Source organism: Eptatretus burgeri, chromosome 1 (genome assembly GCF_056783735.1).
Source record: "Eptatretus burgeri isolate ZD-2024b chromosome 1, Ebu_testis_v1, whole genome shotgun sequence".
Classification (NCBI taxonomy): Eukaryota; Metazoa; Chordata; class Myxini; order Myxiniformes; family Myxinidae; genus Eptatretus; species Eptatretus burgeri.
The window spans coordinates 143,584,446-143,611,555 of record NC_140961.1 but is presented as its reverse complement, the minus strand read 5'-3'; the positions used below and the strand labels follow the sequence as shown (position 1 = coordinate 143,611,555).

The 27,110-nt window shown below is 43.9% G+C and overlaps 1 protein-coding gene across 3 annotated transcripts in view; it reads left to right on the top strand.

Moving 5' to 3' along the window:
* Window positions 1–22,087, top strand: part of CPSF6 (cleavage and polyadenylation specific factor 6) — an 83,764-nt gene extending 61,677 nt beyond the window's left edge. For all 3 annotated transcript variants that reach the window (XM_085846405.1, XM_085846395.1, XM_085846415.1), the window contains exons 5-11: window positions 11,039–11,239; window positions 16,340–16,952; window positions 18,240–18,263; window positions 18,954–19,069; window positions 19,310–19,463; window positions 20,038–20,230; window positions 21,640–22,087. In XM_085846405.1, the coding sequence (XP_085702531.1) occupies window positions 11,039–11,239; window positions 16,340–16,952; window positions 18,240–18,263; window positions 18,954–19,069; window positions 19,310–19,463; window positions 20,038–20,215 (1,286 nt within the window). In that variant the 3' untranslated portion in view covers window positions 20,216–20,230; window positions 21,640–22,087. The remainder of the gene's footprint in view (window positions 1–11,038; window positions 11,240–16,339; window positions 16,953–18,239; window positions 18,264–18,953; window positions 19,070–19,309; window positions 19,464–20,037; window positions 20,231–21,639) is intronic.
* The last annotated feature ends 5,023 nt before the right edge of the window (window positions 22,088–27,110 follow it).

Sequence of the window (27,110 nt, the reverse complement as noted above, 5' to 3'; positions counted from 1 at the left end):
AACCCATATCAAAAAATTAAATAATTGTTGCTGTCAGATCATGCATCCGATCAAGTTGAAATTTAAAACTTCTATTCCCCATCGCTACTTGATCATAAATGTGAAGTTTCACGGCGATTAATGAAGTGGTTCCAGAGAAAACATTATTTAATATTTTTCTTCAATCCAATATGACTGCCAAACCATGTGACCTATCAATTCTTCCGAAACAAATTTGTACACCCATGCTTTGGGAACATTTCTGTGATGTTTCCCCCTTCCATTTGTCCAGCCGTTCTGGGGAAGATTTCTCTTGGTTTGAGCATAAATCCAATATGGCTGCCAAGCCATGTGACCTATGACATCACAAGTGTGAACCTTTTGTTCCTCATGTATAGGCAGGCGGTCATACGTGTAAAGTTTCGCCTCCAGCCACTTCAGAGAAGATGTTGAACGTTTTATTTATTTATTTAAAAAAAATGACGATATGGCTGCTGATATGGCTGCTGAATCACATGATCGATGACGTCATCAATTTTTATCTTCTGTGGGCAATTTTACCCCTAGATGACCCTCAAAAATGTTCATACTGATCAGATATAGCAGTCTACATATGCAATTATGACATCATAACGAAGACACCCAAGACATCATAAAAATCACACTCATTCCCCATGAAGGGGTACTTGCTGTGTGCAAAGATTAAATTTTTAGCTTGGTGCAGTTTCAGATAGAGGTGCAAAGTTTTCCCGTTTTCCAACATAGCTGCCACACCACATGACCTATGACGTCATAATTATCATTAAAACATTCGACATGAGTAGTTGCGCCGATGGTGAAAATTTCGTCTCAACCCGACAAGCGGTTGCTGAGAAAACCACAAAAGTTCTGTGCGGACAAAGAAACAAACGGACCAAAACACAATACCCTCTCCTTCGGCGAGGGTATAGATCTCAAGGAAAATGAAAGGGAGGGTTCTGATGTCGTGTGTCATGCCGGCCCACCTTTACATCCTGGAGACTGTGACACTGACAGAGACAACAACAGAGACTGTATATTTGCGAGAACAATGTGGTCAGGCCGATTGCGGGAGTGGAAAGGAGGATGATGGATGACCTGAGGGAGGAGATTGGTGTGCAGAAGAGATTGGCAAAATACCAGCTGAGATGGACTGGACATTTGGCATGGATAGGGGAAGAGAGAATGGCAAAGAGAGCAGATAGGTTGAGGGAGCAAGGTTGGAGGAAAAGAGGTGACTGCAGTTGAGATGGGAGGATTGGGTGAGGATGAATATCGGCAAGTTGGGGGTGGTCGAAGTGTGGAGAGAGTTGGCTGATGACAGTGGGAAGTGGAGTATCATCGTGGTCAAAGCAGGACAGAAGCTTGGTGCCATTGGACCTCGCCCTGCATAAAGGGAAGAGGAGGAGAAGCTCTGGTAAATTAATGTAAATTTGGCAAAGGTTATTGAACAAGATGAGGAAGAGGAAGAGGTGTGTGCTAGCTTTGCCTCGCAGTCAGTTCTCTCCTGATCTGGAAAAACCGAGTAAGTGCTCTCCACGGGCATTTGACTTACTAGGTTTTTCCAGATCAGGGGAGAGTTTGGGTGAAAGCTCCATTGTCATATTTTAGTTTACGGAAATTTCCAACGGTTTTGTGTGTGTGTGTGTGTGTGTGTGTGTGTGTGTGTGTGTGTGTGTGTGTGTGTGTGTGTGTGTGTGTGTGTGTGTGTGTGTGTGTGTGTGTGTGTGTGTGTGTGTGTGTGTGTGTGTGTGTGTGTGTGTGTGTGTGTGTGTGTGTGTGTGTGTGTGTGTGTGTGTGTGTGTGCGTGTGTGTGTGTGTGTGCGTGTGTGTGTGTGTGTGTGTGTGTGTGTGAGTGCGCGCGCGCGTGTGTGTGTGTGTGTGTGTGCGTGTGCGCGCGCGTACGGATGCTATTTGGATGCTCCAGCAGGCTTACGATATTCTCTGGCATTAACTGGCTCCTATGATAGGCTCTTATAATGTTTCCACTATGAACTTCCAGATCGACTGGGACATCAGTGAAGAGTGAGACGACATCCAAAGACACCATTGTCTCGCATCATCTTCCTAGATTCTAACCTTTGTTATCCTTTCGGCAAAATCACCACTACTTTTAACCATTTTGTCAGTCTTGCCTACGAGCCTACGAGCCTACGAATGACGCGTGCTAAGAATCTGGACAGTCAGTACGACAGGACGTCGACAGGACACATTAGGTGTGAAGGGAACATTCTATTTGTGGACCTGGGAAGACCATATTGTGTGGGTGCTGAACAATTTTTGGTATGTTTCACCGTCATCCAGCAATGATATGATTTTATCATGGTAGCTCTCTTTGTCCATTGTTGTCACTGCCCTGTCCTTACCTGCTAGTGCAAAGATCAAATCATCCCTTTTTCTCTGGCTTTTTATAGCAGAGCATATTGTCCTGTGCAAGATACTGCTGCGTATGCACGCTGCGACATACTGTCCCGAAATGTCTTATCTCAAAGCCTTTCTGCCATGTGATCAGGTCAGGTATGGGAGCATGTGCCAGAGCAGCGCATCGCTGCGTCCACTTTCTGCTGGTACTCCAGGGGCCTCCGTCTGGCCATCCCCAGGCAGATGCCTGGCCCATCCCCATCTCCTTGAGATGCCGACTGTTCAGCCATGTGATACACAACATAAAACTATTCCTTTCACGCCGTGAGGCACATAGGGTTGCTGAGGCCGTTTCATTTTAGCGGAGTCCAGTTCTGGATGAGTCACCACTCCAACGCAGGATATTCAAATGGCTTATTACCCCAGGAAGCCGAATACTCATTTTGCCGACCTCAGAAGGATGAGCGGCTGAGTCATCCCACCTGGTGTTATTTCAACGGTAGAAACAGGGGTCAAACTCAAGACCCTGATGTCTTAAGCCAGCCGCCTTAAACGTTAAGCCAACACCAGGCATGATGCGCAACATGGTGCTAATAGTGGGGCAGATAACAGCAATTTTTGAGAGGAATCGTGCAAATGATGATACAAGCATCAAATTTGGCACATTTGTTCTCCAGGGGATTCTAATCAAATCTGCCTGATTGGCCAATTGAAAATCCAAGATGGCGGCCATTTTTCAAGATGGCCGCCAAGCTTGCCTCCCGAAGTTGACTTTTTGCTTAGGAGTATTTGTAGTTGTCCGATTTGCATGATCTAGGTGTGGATTCCTATGTTTTCAAGCCTGCTGGAGTGGATTTTCCTGTTTTTAAAGCCCCCTGACACACGCTTTTTCTGATTTTGCACCACTTTAATGATTGTCATATGAAGCTAAGGCCTTTCTGCAACCAGGCCCTGGCTAGTAAATGTTCAAAGTTATGCATACCATGCAAATGTTCCTCCAGCTGCTACTGTCCACATATGCAGCTGCAGAGTGCTGTGCAGGGGAGCCCTGACTGAAAGCACTTGCATCTCCGGTTGCAACCTTTCTTACAGGAACACTTGGTCAGTTCCTGACAGCTGGCTGCAATAGGGGGTAGTGTTGTCCAACATATCTGCCACGTCTCTCCTTTCTGTGTCCATCCCCATTCAGCGGGACTGCTCGTGTCTGGACTGGAGATGGTTGCCTGGCCCCAGATGATCCCAGCCTGATAGGCCGCACGCTTTGCATGTTCTCTGAGGGCTGCCTGTGTTGGTGGAATTGAGTTGTACGGCCTCTGCTTGCGGGCAAAGAGATCCAGTCTTGCTCCGTCCACACCAGTGGCTGCGCTTGATCTGTCATACATGAGGACAACGAATCTCTCCAGCCTCTGCAGGTCAAGATCACGAATCAATGTTGGATGCTGGCTGAGATTGGTGAATGTTTCAGAAACATCATCAAAGACATTCCAAGTCTGCCATGCAGTTTTCTTCCCTTTACCGCGGAAGGCAGACACGACGTCATGAGTAGGATGAACATCAGGCGATTTAACACCAAGCTGCTCCAGCCTCTGCTTGTAAAGCATGGTCATATCAGCAAGCCTGAAAATGGGTGGATCTGTACGATCACTGGCAGTTTTCATCTCACTTATGTAAGTGACCAGTTCGGAGAAAGCAATTGGATATGCTTCCTTCCAGTGCTCCTGTGCTTTCTCTTGCTCCTGTGCCTTCAGGTAGTCTCGTTCTCGGTTATACAGTGCCACCAAGCAGGCAGGGTGATATTTCAGTTATTGTGCTACGACATCTCCTTCACTCAGTTTGGCAAGGAGTTTTCTATCACTGAGTGTTTTTGCACATTTGTTTATTCTCTCATTCAATTTCATTGTCATTGCTTCTCTAAGCTCACCCCCTTGGGTTTCGCAAAGAAAACATTATTGTGTTTTAGCTTCGTGGACCTTTCGTGGGATCTTACTTCTACTGCCCTCATCACTAGCACCTGCAGGGATTGATCTTTTTCAGCTCTGTGTAACTTTGTGTTGTTAAATAGAAGCCTGCAACTCTCATGATATTGTGCCTTGTTTTGTCTCGAGGTTTCCTCGATCCCACCACCTTCGTCAAGTCTTGCTGGGTCTAGCTTGATTGGTGGTGCATTGAGTGAGTGAAACAGAGGAATATTCCTTGCCAAGTTCATATACCCATCATCTCCTCTTTTGGCAGGATTGGCCTGGGGGGACTTTAGATCTTCTTTCTTAACCTCCTGACATAGGCAACACTTGGTCCAGACAGTGTTCCATGATTTACCAGTAGAACTCGCGTCCATGGCCAGTATGACATTCAGGGTCGAGGGTTTATCCTTTTATCACCCTGTACATGTATAATGGACACTTTCCTGTATGGGATACAACTAGGTTTATGCATCTGCCCCACACCTAGTCCGATCGTTCTTCCAGTGTCATAAGTCCCGTGCGATCTGTACACCATCCAGATAACTAAAACCCCGTTATCCTTGGCTCGGCTCTCCCGCGCTGGCATGTCCTGTCGATTCAGTTGCGGCTGCCTAACTGATCCGGGGTTGATTAGGCAACATTTGGGACACTAGTAAGTTGTTGCAGAATGATTCCAACAATGGTGCCTGCATACATTTCCTACTTTGCTGACACTGAACCCCATGCTGAGTTTCACAGCAGTGATGTCACCAATGTGCCTTGGTAGTGCCCGACAATCACTCCTTCAAGAAATTCTTACTTGGCGATGAACTGGAAATGTTGATTAAAGGACTGGTAAGTGGCCTGGATTCAATCAGCACATCTGTTTCTTCAACTTCGTGCACTTCGGAAATTTGGAGCTAGATGTACTCCATCACACGCAGAGACCTTCTGTGTGCTACCCTCATCTCGTTTAGCCCGCGAGCCAACACTGTTTACCAGGGTGTGGCCGATGCCGTGCACTAGCAACTTCTTGGAGCCATAGATGAGAGTTGGGCCAGTGACGAGGACCAGTACCAGTAGTCCATCCAAGGGATGTGGCTGACTGCTGAAACAAAGGTACTACCTCTAACACTACACCCCTACACCCCATGCATAAGTAGCTACTACTACATACATGTGAAGTCATGTAAACGTATGAAAATCATAAACAAATGTGCAAAATCAGAAAAGTGTGTATTAGGGGGCTTTAAAAACAGGAAAATCCACTCCAGCAGGCTTGAAAACATAGGTATCCACACTTAGATCATGCAAATCGGACAACTACAAATACTTCAAAGCAAAAAGTCAACTTCCAGAGGCTAACTTGGCGGCCATCTTGGATTTTCAAATGGCCAATCGGGCAGATTTGATCAGAAAGCCAAAGAACAGAAATGCCAAATTTGATGCTTGTATCATAATTTGCACGATTTTTCTACTATCTACTACACTATAATATAAAAAGTTCAATTTGTGGTTGGTTGTTTATATATGCTTTAAAAAAACTACTGAAGCAAATCCAAGTAAATTTTGCATATTGCCTTCGGGTATCCTGACTATGGTTTCTGTCATGGTAGCACATCTGTGGGAGGGGTTCAGGTTGGAGAGAAGACCCCAATTCTCTCCATGTAAATGTATGTCGTATAGCGCCACCCAGTGGTATCCTGTTACAAATCATCATCATCCTACAGAAAGGAAGTTTAAACAATTTAAGAATTTGCATTCCGATGATGTTGAAATCCGAGTGAGAATAATTCCAAATTTTCGGAATGTTTCACTTCACTCATTTTTCAGCGGAAGTTCAAACCAAAGCATCGACCACTGAGCTTCACAGCGAAGTGAAAGTGAAGCACGGCATAGTAAAATGGAGGGCCAGGCCCAAATTCAAGGATGGTTCCACTTTCACCTGCTGCTTCTGGAGCAGCAGGTGGAATTGGTTGTTAGAACCATAATGTAGGGGGGGGGGGGGTTAAAAGAATAATGTTTTTCATCGATGAGTGTGTGAAGAATCAAGAATCAACAGAGCCAGCGATGAGTGAGTGAAGAAGAAGAAGAAATCTGCGTGCAGCTGGCACATGCAGAGACCGATCCGAAACCAGGCAAGGAAGTTGAGGATGACGACTACTACAGACGACTTCACGATCCGTCCTTTATAGACCCTGCGGTGCAGGGCAGGGCGCCGCCACGAAGTGATGTGTCGTCACCCGAATCTGGCGCTCCCATTGGGCCCCAGCCACCACTCAAACCGACCGTCATGGTCAGAAGCAGCCTTACTTTACATCCGGCAAGACATGTCCGAGCTGGGAATCGTTTCGCTCCGAACCCCGCGATATGAATCGCCTTGCTCCGGCGACTGGCCGAGGGCCGCGCCGGTCCCACATGCCCGCCTGGGCACCTCCGGCGCACTGCGGTTGGCACTGATCAATGTGCTTGCTTTGTCCGTATGACATGCGGCCCCGGGCGATCTTGGCCGTACAGCATGCCTCTACTTGGTGGCAGCTCATCAACATCAGCAAGCTCATCTTCGACTGCCTCAAGATCAGCCATCTGTTTGAAATCTGGCATGTCAACGTTACTGTCACTCTCCTCTACTACATGTTCTGCAAATGGTTCAAACATTGGCTCTGCCAAATCTGCTCGCCCCTTTCCAGTAGCATCCCCAATGTCAAAGTGCAGTAAGTCCAGTTGAACTTCACCGTTGGCTTCATACGAGTCAGCCAGGCCAAGCACGGTCTCAACAGAACCATCAATGTCATCATTGAGAATAACAGAACCAAAAGTTTCTATCACGTCTTCTTTGATGGCATTGTCCCAAGTGTTCAGCTGCTCCTGTAACATCTCATCCATACTTTCCTTCGTCAATTGTGGCCCCTATAAGCCTTTAGCAACTAACACCTGCTCTTGTTACTGTTACGCGCTCTTGTCATCTGTTACTACCCCACAAACATAACAATATGCAAAAGAACACAGAAATTGGACTATGGAACAATGGTCAAAGGTGCTTTGGACAGATGAGTCCAAGTTTAAGTTTTTTGGATTTAATCGAAGGCAGTCGGTGAGATGATGAACAACTGAACCTTCGACTTGGGTGCGAGACTTGGACTCTGACCAAGGATCTGAGACGGAGACTTGATTCCTTTGGTACCAGGTGTCTTCTGAGAATCCTTGGCTATCGCTGGTCGGATTTTGTGTCCAACGAGCGGTTGCTGAGAGAGACTCGGATGAGATTTGTTACCTGCATAGTCCGTGAGCGTCAGTTGCGGCTGTATGGACATGTGGCTCGTTTTCCTGACGCTGATCCTGCTCACCAGATTCTCTCAGCGAGGGAGTCTCATGAGTGTAGGAGGCCAGTGGGCTGACCACATGCCTCATGGTTGCAGCAGGTTGACCATCATCTCGAGGAGATGGGGATGGGCCTGGCATCTGCCTGGGGGATGGCCAGACGGAGGCCCCTGGAGTACCGGCGGAAAGTGGACGCAGCGACGCGCTGTTCTGGCACATGCTCCCATACCTGACCTGACCTGAACCTTCGAAAGAACCTCACGTCACGCCAACAATTAAGCATTGAGGATGTTCAATTTAAGTGCTGCGGTGCATATCCTCATGTGGTATTGCAAAATTGCTAAAATTGATGGTATGTTTACTGTAACAAGGAACGAACAAATTTTAATCTACCATCTCCAGTGGTGCAACACTTGTTGGTCTAAACTTCATCTTTTTTTTACTTGGAACATATCACAGGTCTGCAAGAGCTCCATGTTGCTGCTGCTGCTGCTGTTTCTTGTTTTTCTTGTTGGGGGTCGTTTTTTTTTTTTTTTTTTTTTTTTTTTTTTTTTTTTAATATGCACCCATTGGTTGGACAACTGCCAGATCACACCCACATCTGTTGCTCGACTCCACCCACCATTACACCGAGACAAAATTATATGGCCACCATCTTGGTTTTGTGATGGGCCAAACACATTAGGCCTGTTGGCCTCTGCTGATTATACACTGTCCGGGTTTGTCGTGACAGATTTCCATTGGCTTTGTTTGGCTCGAGTGTTCATCACGATGAGGGACCCGAAAAATTTACGATGAGGGACCCTAAAAAAAACAATCTGTGACCACGTGATGAATCGTCGGTCTGATATAACTGCGACGATTCATTTTTTTAAGAGTGCTTTTAATGTTAGTCTCTAAATCAACCTGTTACCGGATTTTTTAAGCTAATTCACTCGCGCTTAAGTTCTGTACCTTGAATGACTACATACAGGTTTTTTATGAACAAAAGGTTTATTATAACAGAGGGAGTGGGAGAGAGGAAGAGTGACGCGCGTGCGCGCACACACACACACACACACACACACACACACACACACACACACACACACACACACACACACACACACACACACACACACACACACACACACACTAAAACTGAGGTCACAGATACGAAGTAAATCCCCTGTTCGGAATCACTATTAATCTTATCTAATATTATTCATTAACATGGGAACACAGGATAGACGTGCACAAGATTTATGAAACAGATTAGAGAATGTAATCTGAGCCATGGGTTATGATTATATATTTTTTTCAGTAACAGTTTTCATCACATAGACATGTGTGACATGAGCCAGGAGGGAGTGTATATATATATATATATATATATATATATATATATATATATATATATATATATATATATATATATATATATATATATATATATATATATATATATATATATATATATATATATTTTGTGATGATGGTACGGTCATTCTTCTTATATCCATTGTCGAGGCTTGTGGAAGAGCTGGAACACAGAACAGATCAGGATGCCACAAAGCAAGAGGTGAAACACCAACAGTAGGGCTAAGGGACAAAGTAGACAGACAGACGAGGAATGCAGGTAAGAATGAGGGATGGGGAGGACACAGGTGCAGACAAAAGGGATACAGAAGCAAGCTCTCAAGAAGGAAAAACTGGAAATTTGGAAGGAGGTGGGCATGGGTGGTGGGGTTGGGGGTTTAACTTGCAAATATAAGATTCTGGTTTTGGATGGGGGATAATCTGAGATGATTGTGTCTTGAAGACCTGGAGTGAAGAATGAGATTGAAGAGAATATGGAAGTTGGTTCCACAGGTGGTTAAAAAAAAGTGGAACAAATGAGTGGAGGTGAGCAGTGATTCTGAATTTTGGGAATTTCACCAGGAGGGATTTACTAGCAGACTGTGCCTCCTGCAGAAACCTGGAGGGAGAGGAGGGTGGGGGGGGAGGGGGGATAAAGTACAGCAAGGGCAGAGGGTGCAAGTCAGGTGAAGGAGGAGGTAGAAGATAGAGACACCACCGATCTGTCTTTGATAGCAAAGCGATTGACCCATTGACTCTTCTTCATCACAGGAGATTCCAATGATCTTGAAGGCCTTAGTTTCCTCGGCATCAAGCAGAGCAAGGTGTGAGGAAGTGGCACCAACCCAGAGTGGAGTACAGTTCTCCATCAAGCTGCGCATAAAAGCCTTGTGGGTGGATAAGAGCTCAGGTGTGTCAAGGAAGGACGATTCACGCTGGATGATCCCCAATTGGCAGCCGGCTTTGGGGGCAACTTTGAAATGTGGTTTGCCCAAGAATGATCATGGTTGATAGTGAAACTCATGAGCTTGAGCGACTGAACTTCGTCAAGAGGATTGTGAAAAAGGTAAGATGGGAAGGTTTGCCAGATGGTCTTTTCAGAGAGAGATCGTGAGAGTGAGAGATTTGTCTGTACAGGGAGATGTATTCCAAGTGTTTGACCAGGTTGTGATTTTTGTCAAGGTCGGAAGAGACGCAAGAGACTGTATTCTGCCTGTCTGAAGAATGAGGGATGTCACAGCAGAGGGTGCAGCCTTCAGCAAAGAGATATAGAGGATTTTCCAGAGAGTCGATGAGTTCGTTTTATGAAGATTAGGAATAGGACTGGGTCCTGGAGCACTGCCTTGGGGTGCTGCAGTCTTGACAGGAAGAGGAGATGAAAGGATTCCGTTGAGAGCCGAGGAAGTCAGAAAGCCATGTGTGGATTTTGCCTTGGATGCCATATGCAGAGAGTTTGGAGAGCAAGGCGGGATGCCAGATTGCATTGAAAGCACGAGATATGTCCAGAGAGACGGCTTTGATCTCGTGTCTGATATTGAGGGCTTCCATTGATGGTTGGGAGAGTGGAAGCAGTATGTCCAAGGTTATGACCTGTTCTGAATCGGAAGTGATCATCTGAGATGAGGTTGTTGAAGAAAAGGAAGGATTTCATATCAATGCTGATGATTGGAAGTAAGCTTATTGGTCTTTTGTTGAGGGGATCGGTCTTTGCACCTTTTTATGGGATGCGGTTATGTCGGCAGCGCCAATACTCTGTCACAGAGTATGGGACTACACAGTATATCATGATTTGCCAATGCGTGTCCCGTTCCTTGGATGGACGTTAAACCGGGCATCCTATCTGATATCATTAGGGGACGAATCGATTACCTGTACAACAGCTATTAAAGCAGAATTGTTACCACAATTTTGAATCCAGCCATAATCTACTCTGGGCCTACTGTTCTTGGTAGAGAGCTTTGTGAGATTCAATTTCAATTGTCAGAACTGCTCTGCTTTGTCTTAAGATACGCGTTTAATGTTTTGCATCATTGTAAGTGTTGTTGAACTTTTTATATTTCTATTTTCTGGTTGCACACTAGGTGGCCAATCAAGCCAAAACTCTGGAGACAGCAAGGGGGGACCGCCTGGAGGCTCCGCGCGGCCATCATCATTTGGAGGGGGAGGTGGAGGGAGTCGTGGTAGAGGTCGTTTTCCAGTTCCCGGTATACGCCCCGGCGGTGGTGGTGGAAATGATCGCTTCCCTCTTCCACCGGGATCTTCTCTTCCACCCGGTTTTCAGGGTAAACATCTGCAGATTTACCAATTTTTGATGTTTGACGAAAGAAGCTTGCTAATTTGTCTGATGTGTGTGCGCACGCGCGCACACACACACACACACACACACACACACACACACACACACACACACACACACACACACACACACACACACTGTTTTAAAAGTTATCTAAGTTGCATTAAAATTGTTAGGATTGGGTTTATCGGCAGATCTTGAAACGGCTCTTCGAAATTCAAGAATATATTTCTGTTGTGATCTTAACCGTTGAAGCAGGCCTGGCATGAGGTTCATGCCGTTGTGTATTCTGGGTTTGAATCTCGGCCCAGCTATAAAACTGCCATCCTGGTGTTTCACGAGCAGGGTGATGGATTCATGAATGTGCGCGCCATTCCTCGGATGGACGTTAAAACTTGGCGTCCCAACTGCTGGCTTTAGTTGGTGGATGTCAAAGATCCCATGGTGGTCTTTGCAAAGAGTAGGCGAGCTATTGCTGGCACCATGAACAAATTCCAAAATCCTACCCTTACCACAGTCAAAAGTCCTGGCCAGCCAGATTGTGAAAGACTTGGGCCAACCTTCCCCCAGCCAACCCCAGAAGACTGTAGTAATAATTGTGGCCGTTTAAGACGATGAAGAAAAACCAGGCCGAGCATATTTATGTGCCCATCTATATATTAGTCCCCCGTTGGATTTAGTCTCAATTTTCACGTCTTTGCATGTGTCCGTGTGTGTGTCCGCACCCATATCTCAGACATCTATGGACCGATTTTATTTGTACTTGGCACAAACGCATCATTTTGTTTCGCGATGCGATCAAAGATGGCCGACTGGCGGCAATTTTAGTGAAAAAAACCCCAATGTTGAACATGTCCTCAACCATTTATCGGATATGCATTTACCGATGTTGTTCAAACCTGTCACAAGCACAGTACATGATGGCATACACATGCACCTCGCTTTATTTTGCAATGTGATCAAAGATGGCCGACTGGTGGCCATTTTAATTGTAAATAATTATGGACGAGCCATTTGACTCCGTCCAGCAAAATTACTAAAACAACCGGGGACTATGACATTTTATATCTTTTTTTTCCTTGTTTGATATGGATTGGGGTAAGGAGAGAGGCAGATTGAGAAAGGGAACATGATATGGAGGACAGAGAAAGGAAGTTTAAGGTTAAGGTGGTGTGGGATTAGTGGGAAGAAAAGGGAAAAGTTTGGGAAGTCATCATAGTAAGGGAAGAATGAAGGAACATGGAGTATTTGGGTGGTGTGTGGGATTCTGCAATTTTTAGGAGGGCAGGAGGTGTCGGGTTTTGAAACCTTGCCGTTTTCACGCCCATCTTTCTATCCTGCCTCTGAATCTGTTATCAGTCTTGACAGGGTGGTGCAGAGGTGGCCCACTTTCCATTGAGCCGTCTCGTCTGGGTTATATTATCGTCGCTCGTATAAGCAATCGGAACGGTGTTTCCCAGACAGGGTGTTGCCTCACAAAGTGTGTCGTCCCTCGGATGTATATCAAACTGAGCATCCCGTGTGCCTGCAGTTAAATTATTTAAGATTATGGTTATCTGCAGATGCTTTACTTAAGTGAACGTTAAAGATCCCACAATTTCTTTCACAAAGAGTAGGTGAGTTATCGTCGGCACCCTGAACAAGCAGCAAATTCTTGCCTTATTCGGCTCCTGTCGAACGTCAGGCCTGGCCAGCCAGTTGGTGAAAATTGAGTGAAACTTCCTTCTTGGCTGACCCCACAAGAAGGTGGGATTCTTTTTGATGCCGTTGAAGAAGTAGTTGTCGGAGTCGAGACTTCCATCATTTCAGATTGCTGCAATATATTTTTTTTAATTAACAACTCTTTATCAGCATTTTCTCATCATCACCACTCGATGGCATTTTATCTCCTATAAGCTCACCAACCAAGACTTAAATGATTATATGGATAAAACTATCTTGTATGAGGATATACGATTGTTTTATAATTATTTCGTTTTAACAAAGTATTTTTTTAGCTTGTAAATGTTTTTTTTTCTCAAACAAGTTCTTTAATGGGAATACAGTAATCCCCCGTTTCTCGCGGGGGTTACGTTCCAAACCTCCCCGCGCTAAGTGAAAATCCGCGATGAATGGTCGCCTCCCCAAAAAATCGACTCGTCTGCTCGGTTTGGGAGTGATCGGGTTTGAGATGCCTGAGATCGACTCGTCTGGTCTGGTCGGTTTGGCAGTGATTGGGTTTGAGGTGCCGGAGATCGACTCGTCTGGTCTGGTCGGTTTGGCAGTGATTGGGTTTGAGGTGCTGGAGATCGACTCGTCTGGTCTGGTCGGTTTTGAGGTGCTGCGTACGAGCAGTGCTCGTCCAACGGCGGCAAACCTTTTTCCTTCCCGAAGCATATATCGAGCACCTTAACCTTCTCCTGGAGCATCAGGACCTTCCTCTGACACTTTGGTTCCTTGCCAGAAGCCTTAGAAGGTGCAGGGCATTTGGGCGGCATCGTGGGGCTTGGAGAAAAAACATAGAAAATATTCGAAGTTCACAAGCGAAACTTTGTCTCATGTGTTGTGTGACTGGTCGAGCACCACGCGTTATGATTTATTGCTTAAATAATTTATATTTTATATATTATTACAGCAATGTACCGGGGGAATTCGCAGAAAAAATTAGTTACGTTCCAAGGGAAAACCCGCGATGAACCGGGGGAGCGATAGGTGAACCGCGATAAAGCGGGGCTTGACTGTATATGTGCTCCAAAAACAAGCTTTTTATTTATTATTTTATAAACATTTCATTACCCCGTGCACGCGAAGCGAAAAGCAGGGTTCAGCAATTGGTTTATGTCTGTCTGTCACTGTCTTATCCATTTCTTATCGAAGAAAAACTTAATTTCAATTAAATGTTATATTTTGAACACGAATCGCAAAATGAACCTGTAGCTTCGCAGTACTTTGGCTCTGAGTTTGGCAAATTGTACGTAATCTTGTCCCCAGCACGCATGTACAGAGAGGAGCAAGGTGATTTTGAGTCTTTCTGCCAAAAGCAAATCTTTTTTTTTTTTGTCTGCCCAAAAAATAAATAAATAAAATAAAAACACAAAAACAAACTAAAGCAGTCAAACAAATTGAAATTCATTCCAAACAGGAAACACTGTTTTTAAGGATGTTACAAAGGTCACAAACAACAGGAACGAATAACTTATGTAATGTGTCAGATAAAGTGATGCAAAAGACATTGCATCAACAACAGTAAACCTCCCTGATTTTTAGCTCACCTAGAATGTAGTTCCAGGGACCTTATGGGAAGGCGCGTCGTCCGTCCGTCCATCTACAAATACTTGCAACTTCTCTGAAACCACACATAACGATTTCGATGAAACTCTACCACAATGTTCATCACCGTGTATATCCCAAACTTTGTTCACCGCATTAAAAAAAATATCTATAGGTATTTACTTTCTTCTCAGTTTCATATTTTGTGGGTCATCCCTGCCTACCAGTGGTTCCCTTGTTATCTTATTCAGCCGCTACCAGGGGAATTGCCCCTATGTTTATTTTTTTTCTACAGCCTTTGACAGCTTTATTGCATTTGAATTTCATTATATATTTTAACACGATACAACACAAATCGCCTTCTTATCACTTCCAAAAATCTCCAGTTTTGCCGTACTTAGACAAATATCTACGCAACTTTACACCATCCCCACAAATCACATTTGCCGCTTGCGCTCTCAGCATTGGGGAATATCGAGATTCAGACAAAATCGCGGCTCACTCGGAAATATATATCGTGCTTGCAGATACAAAACAGGAATTGAAGACCCCTTCCCATGTCGTTTTTCAAAAGACCCCATGGGGTAAGGTGTGCTACGAACTCTCTAGATATGTATGTACAGGGGAGAGGATGTGGCGAGGCTAAATTGAGAATAATACAATTCGGTGAAGGGAAATAAGCTTGGGTGGAGATAGGAAAAAGGAAAAGGCATCCATCAAGCGCACATGGAGATTATCCCCTCGATGGACAAAATTGTATTGGTATTGCTCAACATCATTTGGGTCTTAGAATGGAACATCATTGTCATTCTGTGAGGGCTTCATCCACTTATGGCAACAATTATGAAGATGTTTTACATCTCTCTTTTTGTGGCATTTAATATTTTCTTTTTCGCCCATCCCTGTGCGCAGCGGGAAACGAGGTTTTGTGTGTGTGCGCGTGCATGCGTCTGTTCAGAACAAAACCTTTTTTGAGTTTTTGTAATCAAATTTTCAACAAACCATTATTATGAGAATATGGAGAAAATAATTTAAAATTGGGTCGAAATGTGAAAGGGCAAAGTCCTCATTAACGGCAAATAGCTGTTATTAGCTCCGCTGCAGTGTGTTAAGCACAAGATGGCCCTTTTTGAAGAAAAAAAAAACCGCTTCCGTGTTTATGTATTTATTATCGAGCTTCAGTGTGTCTGTCCAGGCCATAACATTTTTAACAGTTGAGCTTTTGTCATCAAATCTTCAACAAACCTTTATGAGATTGTGGAGAACAAAAAAAAAATGAATAAAATGTCCAATTTTTTTTTTGTTTTTTAACAGTTTTCGTCAGGTTTCGTTCGAGTACAAAGCAGACGCAGGGACGGGCTTTTTCGTTTTGAGATGCTTCCTAGTTTCTCGTTTTGTTTATTTTTACCTTTGTGTCTTTGTTTGCCGTTGTCATTGGCACCATTTTTACTTTGCTTTCGGTGGGAAGCATGGGGATTTGCGATGGCGGACACTCGAGTCTTTCTTTTAGATCACTGCCATACACCGAGTGTTGCTGGAATTTCTTGTTCTTGGAATACTGAGGCCTACCTTGGACTGACTTGATCTTTGTCTTTTGGATTGGTTTCATTTTAAGCCTTCTGGCATTCCACTGACATGTAAACTTCATTTTCTGTCATCTTCACTGTGTTCATACGGTGTGATGTGAAGCCTTGTTTGTCGCTTGAATTGATTGCGTGACAGAGCTTAGTTTTCGGCATTAGACCTGAGCAAGCTGAATTTGAACATTGATTTTGTTTTATAATTTAAGGAAAAACACCTTTTGCCTTACCCCAATATTTTTTCTCCTTTTGTGCAGTGCAACTTCCACCACGTGGAATTCCACCTAATCATCATCCTTCGTTGCCGATGGGTCGACCGAACATCATGGGACCACCACCACCACCCATGCAAGGCCCACCGCCAATGGCCATTGTGGGCCCGCCACATCGTGGTGGAGACCGACTCCCTCCTCCTGTCGTCATCCCTGGACAGCCCTTCCATCACGGCTTTCCGGGAGAGCCTCTTCGCGGACCACCCCCACCGATGCCTCCTGTAGGTCATTCATCAGGTTTCGGACCATTCTTGCCGCTATCTCTCCCGCATCACCGCGGACCAGCACAGGGTCCCCTGCCACCACCCCCACCACCACCTCCACCTCCTGGAGCCTTCCCACTAAGACCAGGCCCTCCTGGTGTTCATTCGGCCCACTTACCCCCACCAATGCCGCCAGCTTCATCCTCTGGACCGCCTCTACACATGGGGCTTCCACACCCCCCTCCACCCCCTGGCATGCCGCTGCCGGCACCACATGTTAACCCCGCCTTCTTCCCGCCCGGCGGTGCTCCTCACCCCCCATCGGATGGCCGGGGTCCTCCACCGTTGGAACCATTTGGGCGGCCACCGCCATTTGACCGTGGGGAATTTCGAAGGTACTTTCAACATCTTTACATCTCACCACTTCATTGTGATGATGCTCTTTGCTTCTATGCTGTGCAAGCTCTTTTGAATGTTTTTCAAACGCATCAATTATATACCTGTGCTCTTGGTCCATTTTACAAGCTTCCAAAATGACACACACCGCCCACAGGCCTGCCAATCATTCCGAATCCAGTTAAAAATTTCCACATTTTAGCCTTCATTCTCATACATATAAATATATATAATTCTTACTCTAGAAGGCACTTTAATCTTCCAGACTGCAAATAAATCCATACGAAGGCACCAACATTCGCACTTAAGGGGAATTATTATTATTTTTTTAAAAATTAAATGAAACCTTGAAATTGTAAGAAAAATTAACTTGTTACACAATTGTGGGTGCAGCTTTGTAAATGATTTAAACTCTGATCCTTTTATAACATTCTTGCTTTATCTACACACATGTAGTGCTTTTGCTTTTTGTGTATTATGTTTGTGTAACCTTCCTCTTTTATTTGCTTTTTCCTTGTTTTATTGTTTTATTTTATTTGCTCTTAACTTGTCATTCGCTCCTGCTGACTGTCCGCCGTCTTTCGCTGTGATCCGATCGGAGCATATGCAAAGTGTAGTTGCTAGTTGCATCTTTTTTTTTCTGGAAAGTGCAGCTGTATTGCTGATGCAGTGCCCCCGTAGGTTAGTACAGGGATTTGCAACTCATTTAGGGGGCTGAAGGACGCCGCGTACCTCGTCGTCAAAACACAGTGGGATATTGAAGGTCCACTAGCTAATGGTAGCGGACGGAACTCCCAATTTAACGTCCACCCGAGGGACGGCAGATACATGGATGAAACCCCCCTCCCCCCGCCCCCCGCTTGCGGTACACCAATCCGGCTGTTTGTAATCCGTTCGAGGATCGATCTTAGAGGAGGCAGCTCGGAGACCGGTGCACTATCTCCGGCTGTTTTCGCTTTGATGGAACAATGACTTGTGTTTTCACTTTGCTCTCTTCATTATGGCCCTACAAAGCACTTCAAATCTTGTGTGCTCCAATTATTGGAAGCAGGACCGAGGAGGGGAGGGAGAGGGTATGAACATACATTAATGAAAATAAGCGATAAAAGGAGGCATGTGTCGGATTGGTGTGATATTGAGATAATTACTGAATCATAATAAACCATTATTTGTTCATATTTTACGACGTAGCAAAGAATGGGGGGGGGGAGGGGGGCAAATGGTGGAGAGGGGAGGGGTGGTGTGCTACAAATTTGACCTGGATTTTGTTTTTTTTTTCTTTGCAGGAGTGAGGTTCATGGAAGAGGAAGGTACGTCCGACAGTGAGACAAACATTGAGGGAATGAACTAACAGGATAAGAGGAAAGGGAGGGAGGGAAGGAAGCACTGGAACTAGTAAGACGGTTGGCTTAGGAAAGGTTAATGATCATGGGTCCGAATTCGGTCATGGGATCATGGGTCATGGGGCTAATCAAGGTCATGGGTCCGAATTAATGAAAGGTTGCCTCAAATTAATCCAAAGCTACGGGAAAAATTGAACCCGGGCAGTGAATAGGCAACAGATCACTGCTTCGATCATTCCTGGAAAAACGTTTCTTTGCCGTTAAGAAACGTGTAACGTCCCGTTTTTGATCTCGTTCAACCAGTGCAATAATAAATGGCTTTCTTTTAAAAAATAATATCAGGGTATTTTTTTTAACCAAGGGTTTCTTCTCGTCATTATTATTTTTATAATTATTATTATTATTATTATTACTAATTAGCGTAATTTGGTAATCAAAAGGTCAGGCCAAATTTGAATTGCCTCGAAAGTTATTTTTATTTTTGGTCGGTGGGTCGTTTAATATGAACAAGCATTTAAATTTTTGTTCACTTCTTTTATTTTTTTATTTTTTATTTTTTTTTTGTGCATGAGTAGGATTATTTACTTTTCACTTCTTCTGTTGTCATTCTCCCATTTGATTCATCCTCTTTTTCTGTTAAATAATCTTACTCGGCAGGGATATGGAGCCACCAGGTGGGGGTCTGAGTGAGGCCGAATTTGAGGAAATCATGAACCGTAATCGTGCCATCTCGAGCAGTGCCATCTCTCGCGCCGTTTCGGATGCCAGCGCAGGTGGGTGGGTGGGTGCTTCCTCGTTTCATCACCTGCTCTCTGACCTATGCACCAACAACTGAGCTAACGGTCGACTGTGACGCAATCGGTTTTGGTTCCTGATTGCCAATCTCTTGTCGGCTCCGTGGTTTGTAAAAAGGAAAGACAACGTGAGACGCCGCAGTTGTGAAAAGAAAAAGAACAACTACAGCGTCGTGATCACAAAGCTACAAATGTTTCTTTTGCTTGGGCGTTTTGCAGGGGAATACGGCAGCGCAATAGAGACACTGGTCACTGCCATCTCGCTCATCAAGCAGTCCAAGGTGTCTGCCGATGAGCGGTGTAAAGTGCTGATTAGTTCGCTGCAGGACTGTCTGCACGGCATTGAGTCCAAGTCTTACGGCTCCGGAGGGAGGCACGTATACACAACTTTATTGCTTTGTCCTTCGCACATCCCTCGCCTTGCTCCTTCATTTTATTCCCTTTTCTTGCTTTCCTTACTTCTACTGTCTCAAACAATCCTCACATGGCTGTTTTATTTTTTATTTTTTTATTTTTTCTTAAGGTAATCTGAGGCTCATGGAGGAGCTGTTGGAGGATAAGGAAAGTAAGATGTTTGTGTTGTTGTTAAACGAATTACAAGGACATGTTGAGACGATGGTTAAATGAGTAGGGTGTGATGGATCAGATGTGATGGCCAACATACAAACCCATTGGTCGTCAGCAGAACATTTTTATTTTAAAATATCCGTTTTACAGGAGGTTTGTTTTTTTTTTTGTTTTTTTTTTACCAATGAGTCCATCTTTTTCTTTGTCTGTTTGTGTGTGTTTGCGTGTTTGCACTTATATGTGTATTTGCATGTGTTTGTTTGGGTGTGTGGTTTGTGTGTGTGTGTGTGTGTGTGTGTGTGTGTGTGTGTGTGTGTGTGTGTGTGTGTGTGTTTGTTTGTTTGGGTGTATGTGTTGTGTTGTGTTGTGTTTGTGTGCAGGAAACGGGAACGTTCTCGAGAGCGAGACCACAGCCGATCACGAGAAAAGAGCCGCAGGCATAAGGAACGCTCTCGTAGTCGTGAACGCCATGACGACTATTACCGTGATCGGGAACGGCACCGTGACCGTGATCGTGAACGTGACCGTGAGCGGGAGCGGGAGTACCGCCACCGCTGACCATTGAGGACAAAGGTGAAATGTTAACCATGAAAGTGTTTTGAGCTTTCCTGTGCGTTTTCCCTTCTAACGTGATTGTTTGCGAGTGTCGGTACGGGTCCATGCAGTTTTATCATTGCAGTAATTTTTTAATGATTCATATAATTGCGGCGAGCACACCCTGGCAACTTATTCCACCTGAAGTTCCACTTTAGTAATCAAGAGATCTCCAAGAAACCATGAACAACTCTGAGTGGCCGGTGTTCAGGTTAACGTTTTGTGGGATGTGTGTATCACCCGGCATCAAAAGCATCTGCTGCCAAAACTCGATTTGATCCCACGCAAAGTCACCGTGAGCACAAACGCACAATCTTCATCGCCGTCACTGAAACTCTTTCTCGAGGGGTCGAGGGATCTCCATTTTCAGGCAAACTGTTAAAAAATGTTCGAATACGCTGTGGCACATCGTTACCCTCGCCGAAGGATTCGGAGAGGGTATCGCATTTGGGTCCGTTTGTCTGTCTGTTTGTCCGCACAGAATTTTGGTGTTTATCTCCGCAACCGCTTGTCGGATTGAGCCTAAATTTTCACCATCGGTGCGACTACTCATGTAGAATGTTTTCATGATAATCATGATGTCATAGGTCACGTGTTGTGGCAGCAATGTTGGAAAAACTTTGGACCTCTGTATCTCTGAAACCGCGCAAGGGAAAAAAATTGAAACTTGTCACATCGCAAGTACTCCCTCATGGGGAATGAGTGTGATTTTTTTTTATGACGTCATGGGTACCCTCGTTATGACGTCATAATTGCATATTTATGATGTCATTAGTCACGTGATTCGGCAGCCATATTGTTTTTTGTTTTTGTTTTTAACCTTCAAAAATCTTCTTCTCTGATGTGGCTGAAAAGATCGAGGCGAGACTTTACATGTATGACCGCCTGTCCATGAGGAACAAAAGGTTCACACAGATGATGTCATTGGTCACATGGTTCGGCAGCCATATTGGATTTACCCTAAAACCCATAAAAACGCACCACTCAAAAGAAGTCCTGCCGAGGGTCTGCAATCTGTGATTGCTCTTTTTCTTGTTACAGCGCGGCGACATCGCGCTGTTATATAATTGGCTATTCTGTCCCGTGTCTTCTGTCACACTTATGGCCGCATCCGTCCCTTTGATCTGAGGGCTATAAATAGAAATTTGTCCAACGTCACAACTCTTCCCATCATGCATGTTAATTCGCCGTGTCGACATTTAAATTTTATAACTGCAAAATTGTTTCATCATTCTTTACCTAGACGTTTATTGCCCCCAGCCGCGCGATATCGAAGTATTCGCTTCTTGTTCTATTTTGAATGAAGCTGTGTAGCCATTGTTGTGCATCGGTTTTGAAGATGAGCACACGTTTTGATTTTATGCCGTGTGCAATGTGCCTTTCCCCAGGTGTTTTTGAAGACCTTGCAACTCGTTCCCTCTTTTCTTCCCCTTTATGATTAATTCTAATAGGTGATCTCAAAAATAGATTTCATGCATTTGTACACGGTCTTTGGATTTCCTGAAGACCTTGTGTCGCCCTTCGCAGACGACGGAACTAGTTGAAAAAAAGGTTTTGTGTTTTTTTTTTTTTTTCTTTCTTTCTTTTTGCCAACGGCTCAGCATGAGCGGATTGCTTGTTCATCGAAAGTTGGTCTCCAGCTCTTCTCGGAAGACGGCCTGGCAAGAAGCGCGACGTTCATACCTTTGCAAGGGTTTTACTGTAGCTTTGAAAAAAAAAAAAAAAAGTTCGTCTTTTTCACATTGCTGAGATGATGTCGTTTTACATTTACCAACTTAGCTTATAAACATCTGTACATGATAAAGTAGAATTAAAAGTTTGTTCATTTGTGTGTAAGTCATGTCTTCTATTCTGTGCTTGCGTGACGCGTAGATTTGTATTTTGCTGTTACTTCATAATTCAGACGTCACACTCTGGGTTTGTGATTATTTTGTCAAACAAAAATGCCACACAAACTTTGTCTTGTAGTCACACACGTGATGCTGCTTACGTGGTTTTAAAACAATGCGAGAATGCTGATATGGGGGGCATTCACAAAGTTCAAGGAACGGGATATTTGTTTAGTACCCTTGAGCCACAGATTTCTTTGCTCATCATAAACGTTCATGTCTGCTTGTTGTATGCTATTGGTTTTAACGAACCTGATGTCGTTTGGTGTTTTTGGAGTATAATCCAGAAGTTTGCTACGTCGTTCAACAATGGAAGACTAAGGACGCTCACAATTGACCGACTGAAACAACTAAAACTGAGTATTGAGGTGTTGTATTGAGGTGTTATTGAGGTGGTATTGAGTGTTTTGGGAAAAAGAAAGTGCCAGCTGCGAACGTATAGTTGAAGGTGCGCCCTCGTATTCCGCAGTTGCTGAAGTCACCCGACTGAAAACGGTCGGCCGACGAAGGTAACCCCACATGAGAGCCTGCAGATGTGCAACTGACCCACAAACTATTGGCCAAGTCAAAACCTAATTAATCACGGGAGATTATCTTGTCGATGTCATCGAAATATTCTTCATTTTGCTTGGAATTTATTATTTCTTTATTTATTTATGGAAGGTCGGGTAGCTTTTTCACCATCGTCCACGAACATGGGTATTTCCAACGCCAAAAAACCAGCACTCGAGATGAATATCACGATGGTTGGCATTATTTCACGAGCTTCTCAAAATACTCGATGCAGATCGACGAGACTCGTAGCACTCTTCTAATAACTGCCGGTGAAACAGGGTTTTCACTTTTACGATCCTGAAACCAAAGTGGAATGTGTGAGTCACCCAATAAATTCCACCTCCAATCTTCAGCCAGGCAAATCCTGGGGATTGTCCACGTGCCTCACAAAACTGCCAGTCTCTTTCAAAAAGCCATGGCAGGCCATCAGGGGCAATTCCGAGGGATGTGGACGACGACGACACGCTCGTCGTGCACAGAACTCTCGATGCACCGTCAGCCATTAACTATGACGTCTAACATCCAGATCAACCCCCTGACAGCCCGGACATGGTCCTCAGTTGCGATTATCTTTCGACTGTTGAAATCTCCCCCTGTTTGGTGATTCACCAACGCCGATGAACCGACCGGAGGAACATAGACGACGCTGAAGGGACGATCTGAAACGCATTTCACCGACGTAAACTGCAATTTCCAAGACAATCGGAGCAAGTGCACGGAAAAACAAATAACTAGTTGCCTTGTCTCTGACCGTTGTATCTCATCCCGAGAACATTTTGGACGCCCCTCATATCGTTTGTAGAAAATTAAAAGGGTACCGCCGTGCGTTGCCTTTCCTCAAACAACCGAGCCATGTGTAGAAACGGATCGATGGTTTATGTGTGCAATCAAAGGGAAACCGGAGGCACGGTTGTGCGTGTGGTCTTCAGGCATGCAGTGTTTGGTTTGCACTTAAAGCAAGTTCCTTAATCTATTGAATTTGCTTCCTACACGCAAACTTGTGCTGGTTGGTTCGAGATAAACTCTATATAAATGTACATAGAATTTTACACTTAAGAAGTTCAAAAACCAAACTTCAAACTACTGTTCTTTCTAACTGTAGGTTGTACCGTTTGCCTTGAATGGTCTTGTGGTGTCTTCAAGGTAAACTTGCGGTCTATTTTCTTTCTTTTTTTTTTTTAATTACAAATAATCTTTAAAATTGATATGTGATCCCCTTTTTTCTTTCTCTTTTTTTTTTCCTGCTGAATGTACATTTGTATTGTATAGTTTTTTATATTTCCTTCTTTTTTTTTTGTATCGTAACGCCGTGACCACATTCTTGCCATAATGGGTGTTTTATAGCATCGGCGTAATGGTGGTACTTGTATTTACATTGCAACTCTTTAGGCCTCCGTCATTCAGCGATAAATGGTCAAACTTCCGATATGCAGGCCATTGGGCCCATCGAGGCCTGCGCTATTATTTTGCCAACTAATAGCGGTTGTCTCTGTGCTGCATCCTTTTGAATGCTGGACATCAAGCAAGGAAGCAGCACGTACTATTTTTAAAGTCTTTGGTACGAGCCGGCCGGAGATCGAACCGCCGACCTCCCAGACTATGGCGGACGCTCTAACCGTTACGCCACTGAGTCTGGTCATGTGCTACTGCACAGAGTGCTGCAAAAGTAAAGGCAGAGCCAACTAACTTTGTGTGGCCCACACAACGGTTGGCTCCAAGTCTAAAAATACAAACAGCTTTGGGTGGATGTTCATGGAATAAACTTGGGCAGCATTTCGCCCATCCTCCACCCTCACTTCAGACGATTCCTTCCATTTACCCTCAAGTATGCTCTCCGAGCGTTGCCAACTACATTGTCTGGAGTTTGTGTACCCTGTGCATGTTGTAAGCTGAATGACAAATGCAGCGTTTATTAAGTGGAAAAATTGACGGTCCATCCTATGCAATGTGCTTTCTTTCTTTATTATTACTATTATTATTTTTTAAAATTTATTATTTTTTTTTTTATTTTTTGGCTGCATCAGACGTTGTGTGTAGAATGGAAATGTGGTTTCCATTTTGTACATGCCTTTTATACTTTTTGTGGTACGGTGTAGATCCTCTCGTTTGGCGTTTCCACAAAATGCTTACCTTTGGAATAATGGCCTTGTCGTCATATTGTGGGGGGGGGGGGGTTCTTTTATTGTTCATTTTGTTTTGAACAAGGGCAATAATGGACCCAAAATGTGCAAACTCGAATGTCAATGTTTTTTTGTTTTTTTATAACCAAATGTGTTTTGTAAATATTTAAACTTTGGTAGCTACAGCTGTATTATGACCGATGCCGTTTTGGGCCTTTACCTAGCCTGGTTACGTTTGAATTGTGATTCAGTCGATGTTATCGACCGGTTTGTCTCGAAACGTAATTACATTTGATCTCCGTTGCTTTTGAACCCTCGTAGGTGATCCTGAGGCTTGTTTTCACCACAAGCAAAATCTGACTTGTGTCTGCACTCTGTGAACCACTGGAGTATGCGTTTTCGCGTGGACCGTCAAAGTTTTGGAACATTGTTACGGGGGCACGAAGTAATTCGACCCGCGTCCGAGTACGTAGCGCATAAAGTGGGGAAAACAAAATAATCTGCTAATTTGGCATTTTTATTATTAATTTAGATCGTAATTTTAAGATCTGATCACAGTTTTCCCTCGTCGTAACTTTTCGCTTCGTGACACCCGAAGCTCAACCTTTTGGGATCCTATATTTTGAGAAACGAATTTGGAATTTAATTTTATTTGAGATGTTTGAAAAAGTGATCGAATCCATCGACATATTATGTAAGCAAAAAGAATAATATCCACCCTACCCAATTCATTCAGATCCATACATTCATCTTGTCCCACCCTTCATCCCCCGCATCTGGTTCTCCTTTTCTTAAACCCCCTCCTACCCCTGCTGCGTACATGATATGTATACAGTGACTACATGGTGATCGATTGGAATGGAAGCGATCCAGCTGACCCTGCCGTAGCAACTCATTATTTTTTGAGTGTGGTGAAATAACCTCAGATATCCTGTAAGGTATGGCTCGTGTATGAAGGTGTTCATTCAGGTGTCCAAAACGACTTCTTGCTTCTACTATTGCAAGTACTGTACACTGTTTGGTGTGCTAGTATTATTTGGCAGTGTTAAAGTGGAGAAACTACATTAAATTGGTTTTCATTCTAGTCTCTCCTTTTCATTGTGCCATGTGTGTGTGTGGTGCGTGTTCATCTTGTCTGCATTTTCCAGCTTGAGAGGTTGCTGCGATATAACGGGTGATGTATGAGCAGAGCAGTTTCTCATTGTGTAGGTAGTTAGCCCACGCACGCTAAGCGAAAAGAGGGGTTAAGCAATTGGTTCACTTCTGTCTGTCCGTCCGTCCCCAAATGTCATTTTATGATCGAGGAACTACTTAATAGTGAATGTTATGTTTTGAACACAAATTGGAGCATGAATCGGAAAACAAACCTGCAGTTTAACAATACTTTGGTTCTCAATTCGTCCCGATCAGGCATGCGCAGACAGGAGTGAGATTATATTTTACTCTGCCTGTCTGACAGTCAAACAAAATTGAAAATAATGACAAACAGGAAATTTACTGTGTTTAAGGACGTTGTAAAGACCCCAAAACAAGAGGCACGGAGAACTCATGAAACGTGTTGTATTCGGTGGTGTAATAGCCATTGTGCCAACTGCGGTGAACTTCCGGAATTTATTTTATTTATATATATATATATATATATATATATATATATATATATATATATATATATATATATGACCTTTACAATCTTTATTTTATTTCAAAATAATAATATACTTAAACATTGTACAACACAAATCACCTTCTTACAGCTTCCAAGAACCTCTAGTTTTGTAGTACTTGCACATGTAAATAAGGTGGCGGGTCAGACACTGCATCAACGGTGGTAAGTTCTGGAATATTTTTTTTATATATGACCTTTATAATCTTTCTTTAATTTAAATTTGCTTATGTACTTGAACACTGCCTGGGGTTAACTGTTCTGTGAACTCTCCGATTTGATTCTGCAGGTATTTAAAAGGTCATCACACTATCGTTTAATGAATTTAGTGCATCATCCCATTGCAACAAACCTGGGAACTCTTGTTCCGGGTACGTTTCCATAACAGCTTTGTTCTTTTATCTATTGAGATTAGTTTATATGAATGTAATTCTCTCCCCCCCCCCCCCCCAGGTGCTCTCTTTGGACAGTCTCGTGGGACGTGATTTTAACTCAAAATATTAACTTTTTTTCCCGTGCTGATCTCTCTCTCCAACGGCTTGTTCAAACATGATGTCGCTAATCATCTACAAAGTGGCTTTTTGGACATCTTGGTTTATTTAGTCAAAAGTTCATTGAATATTTTATAATTT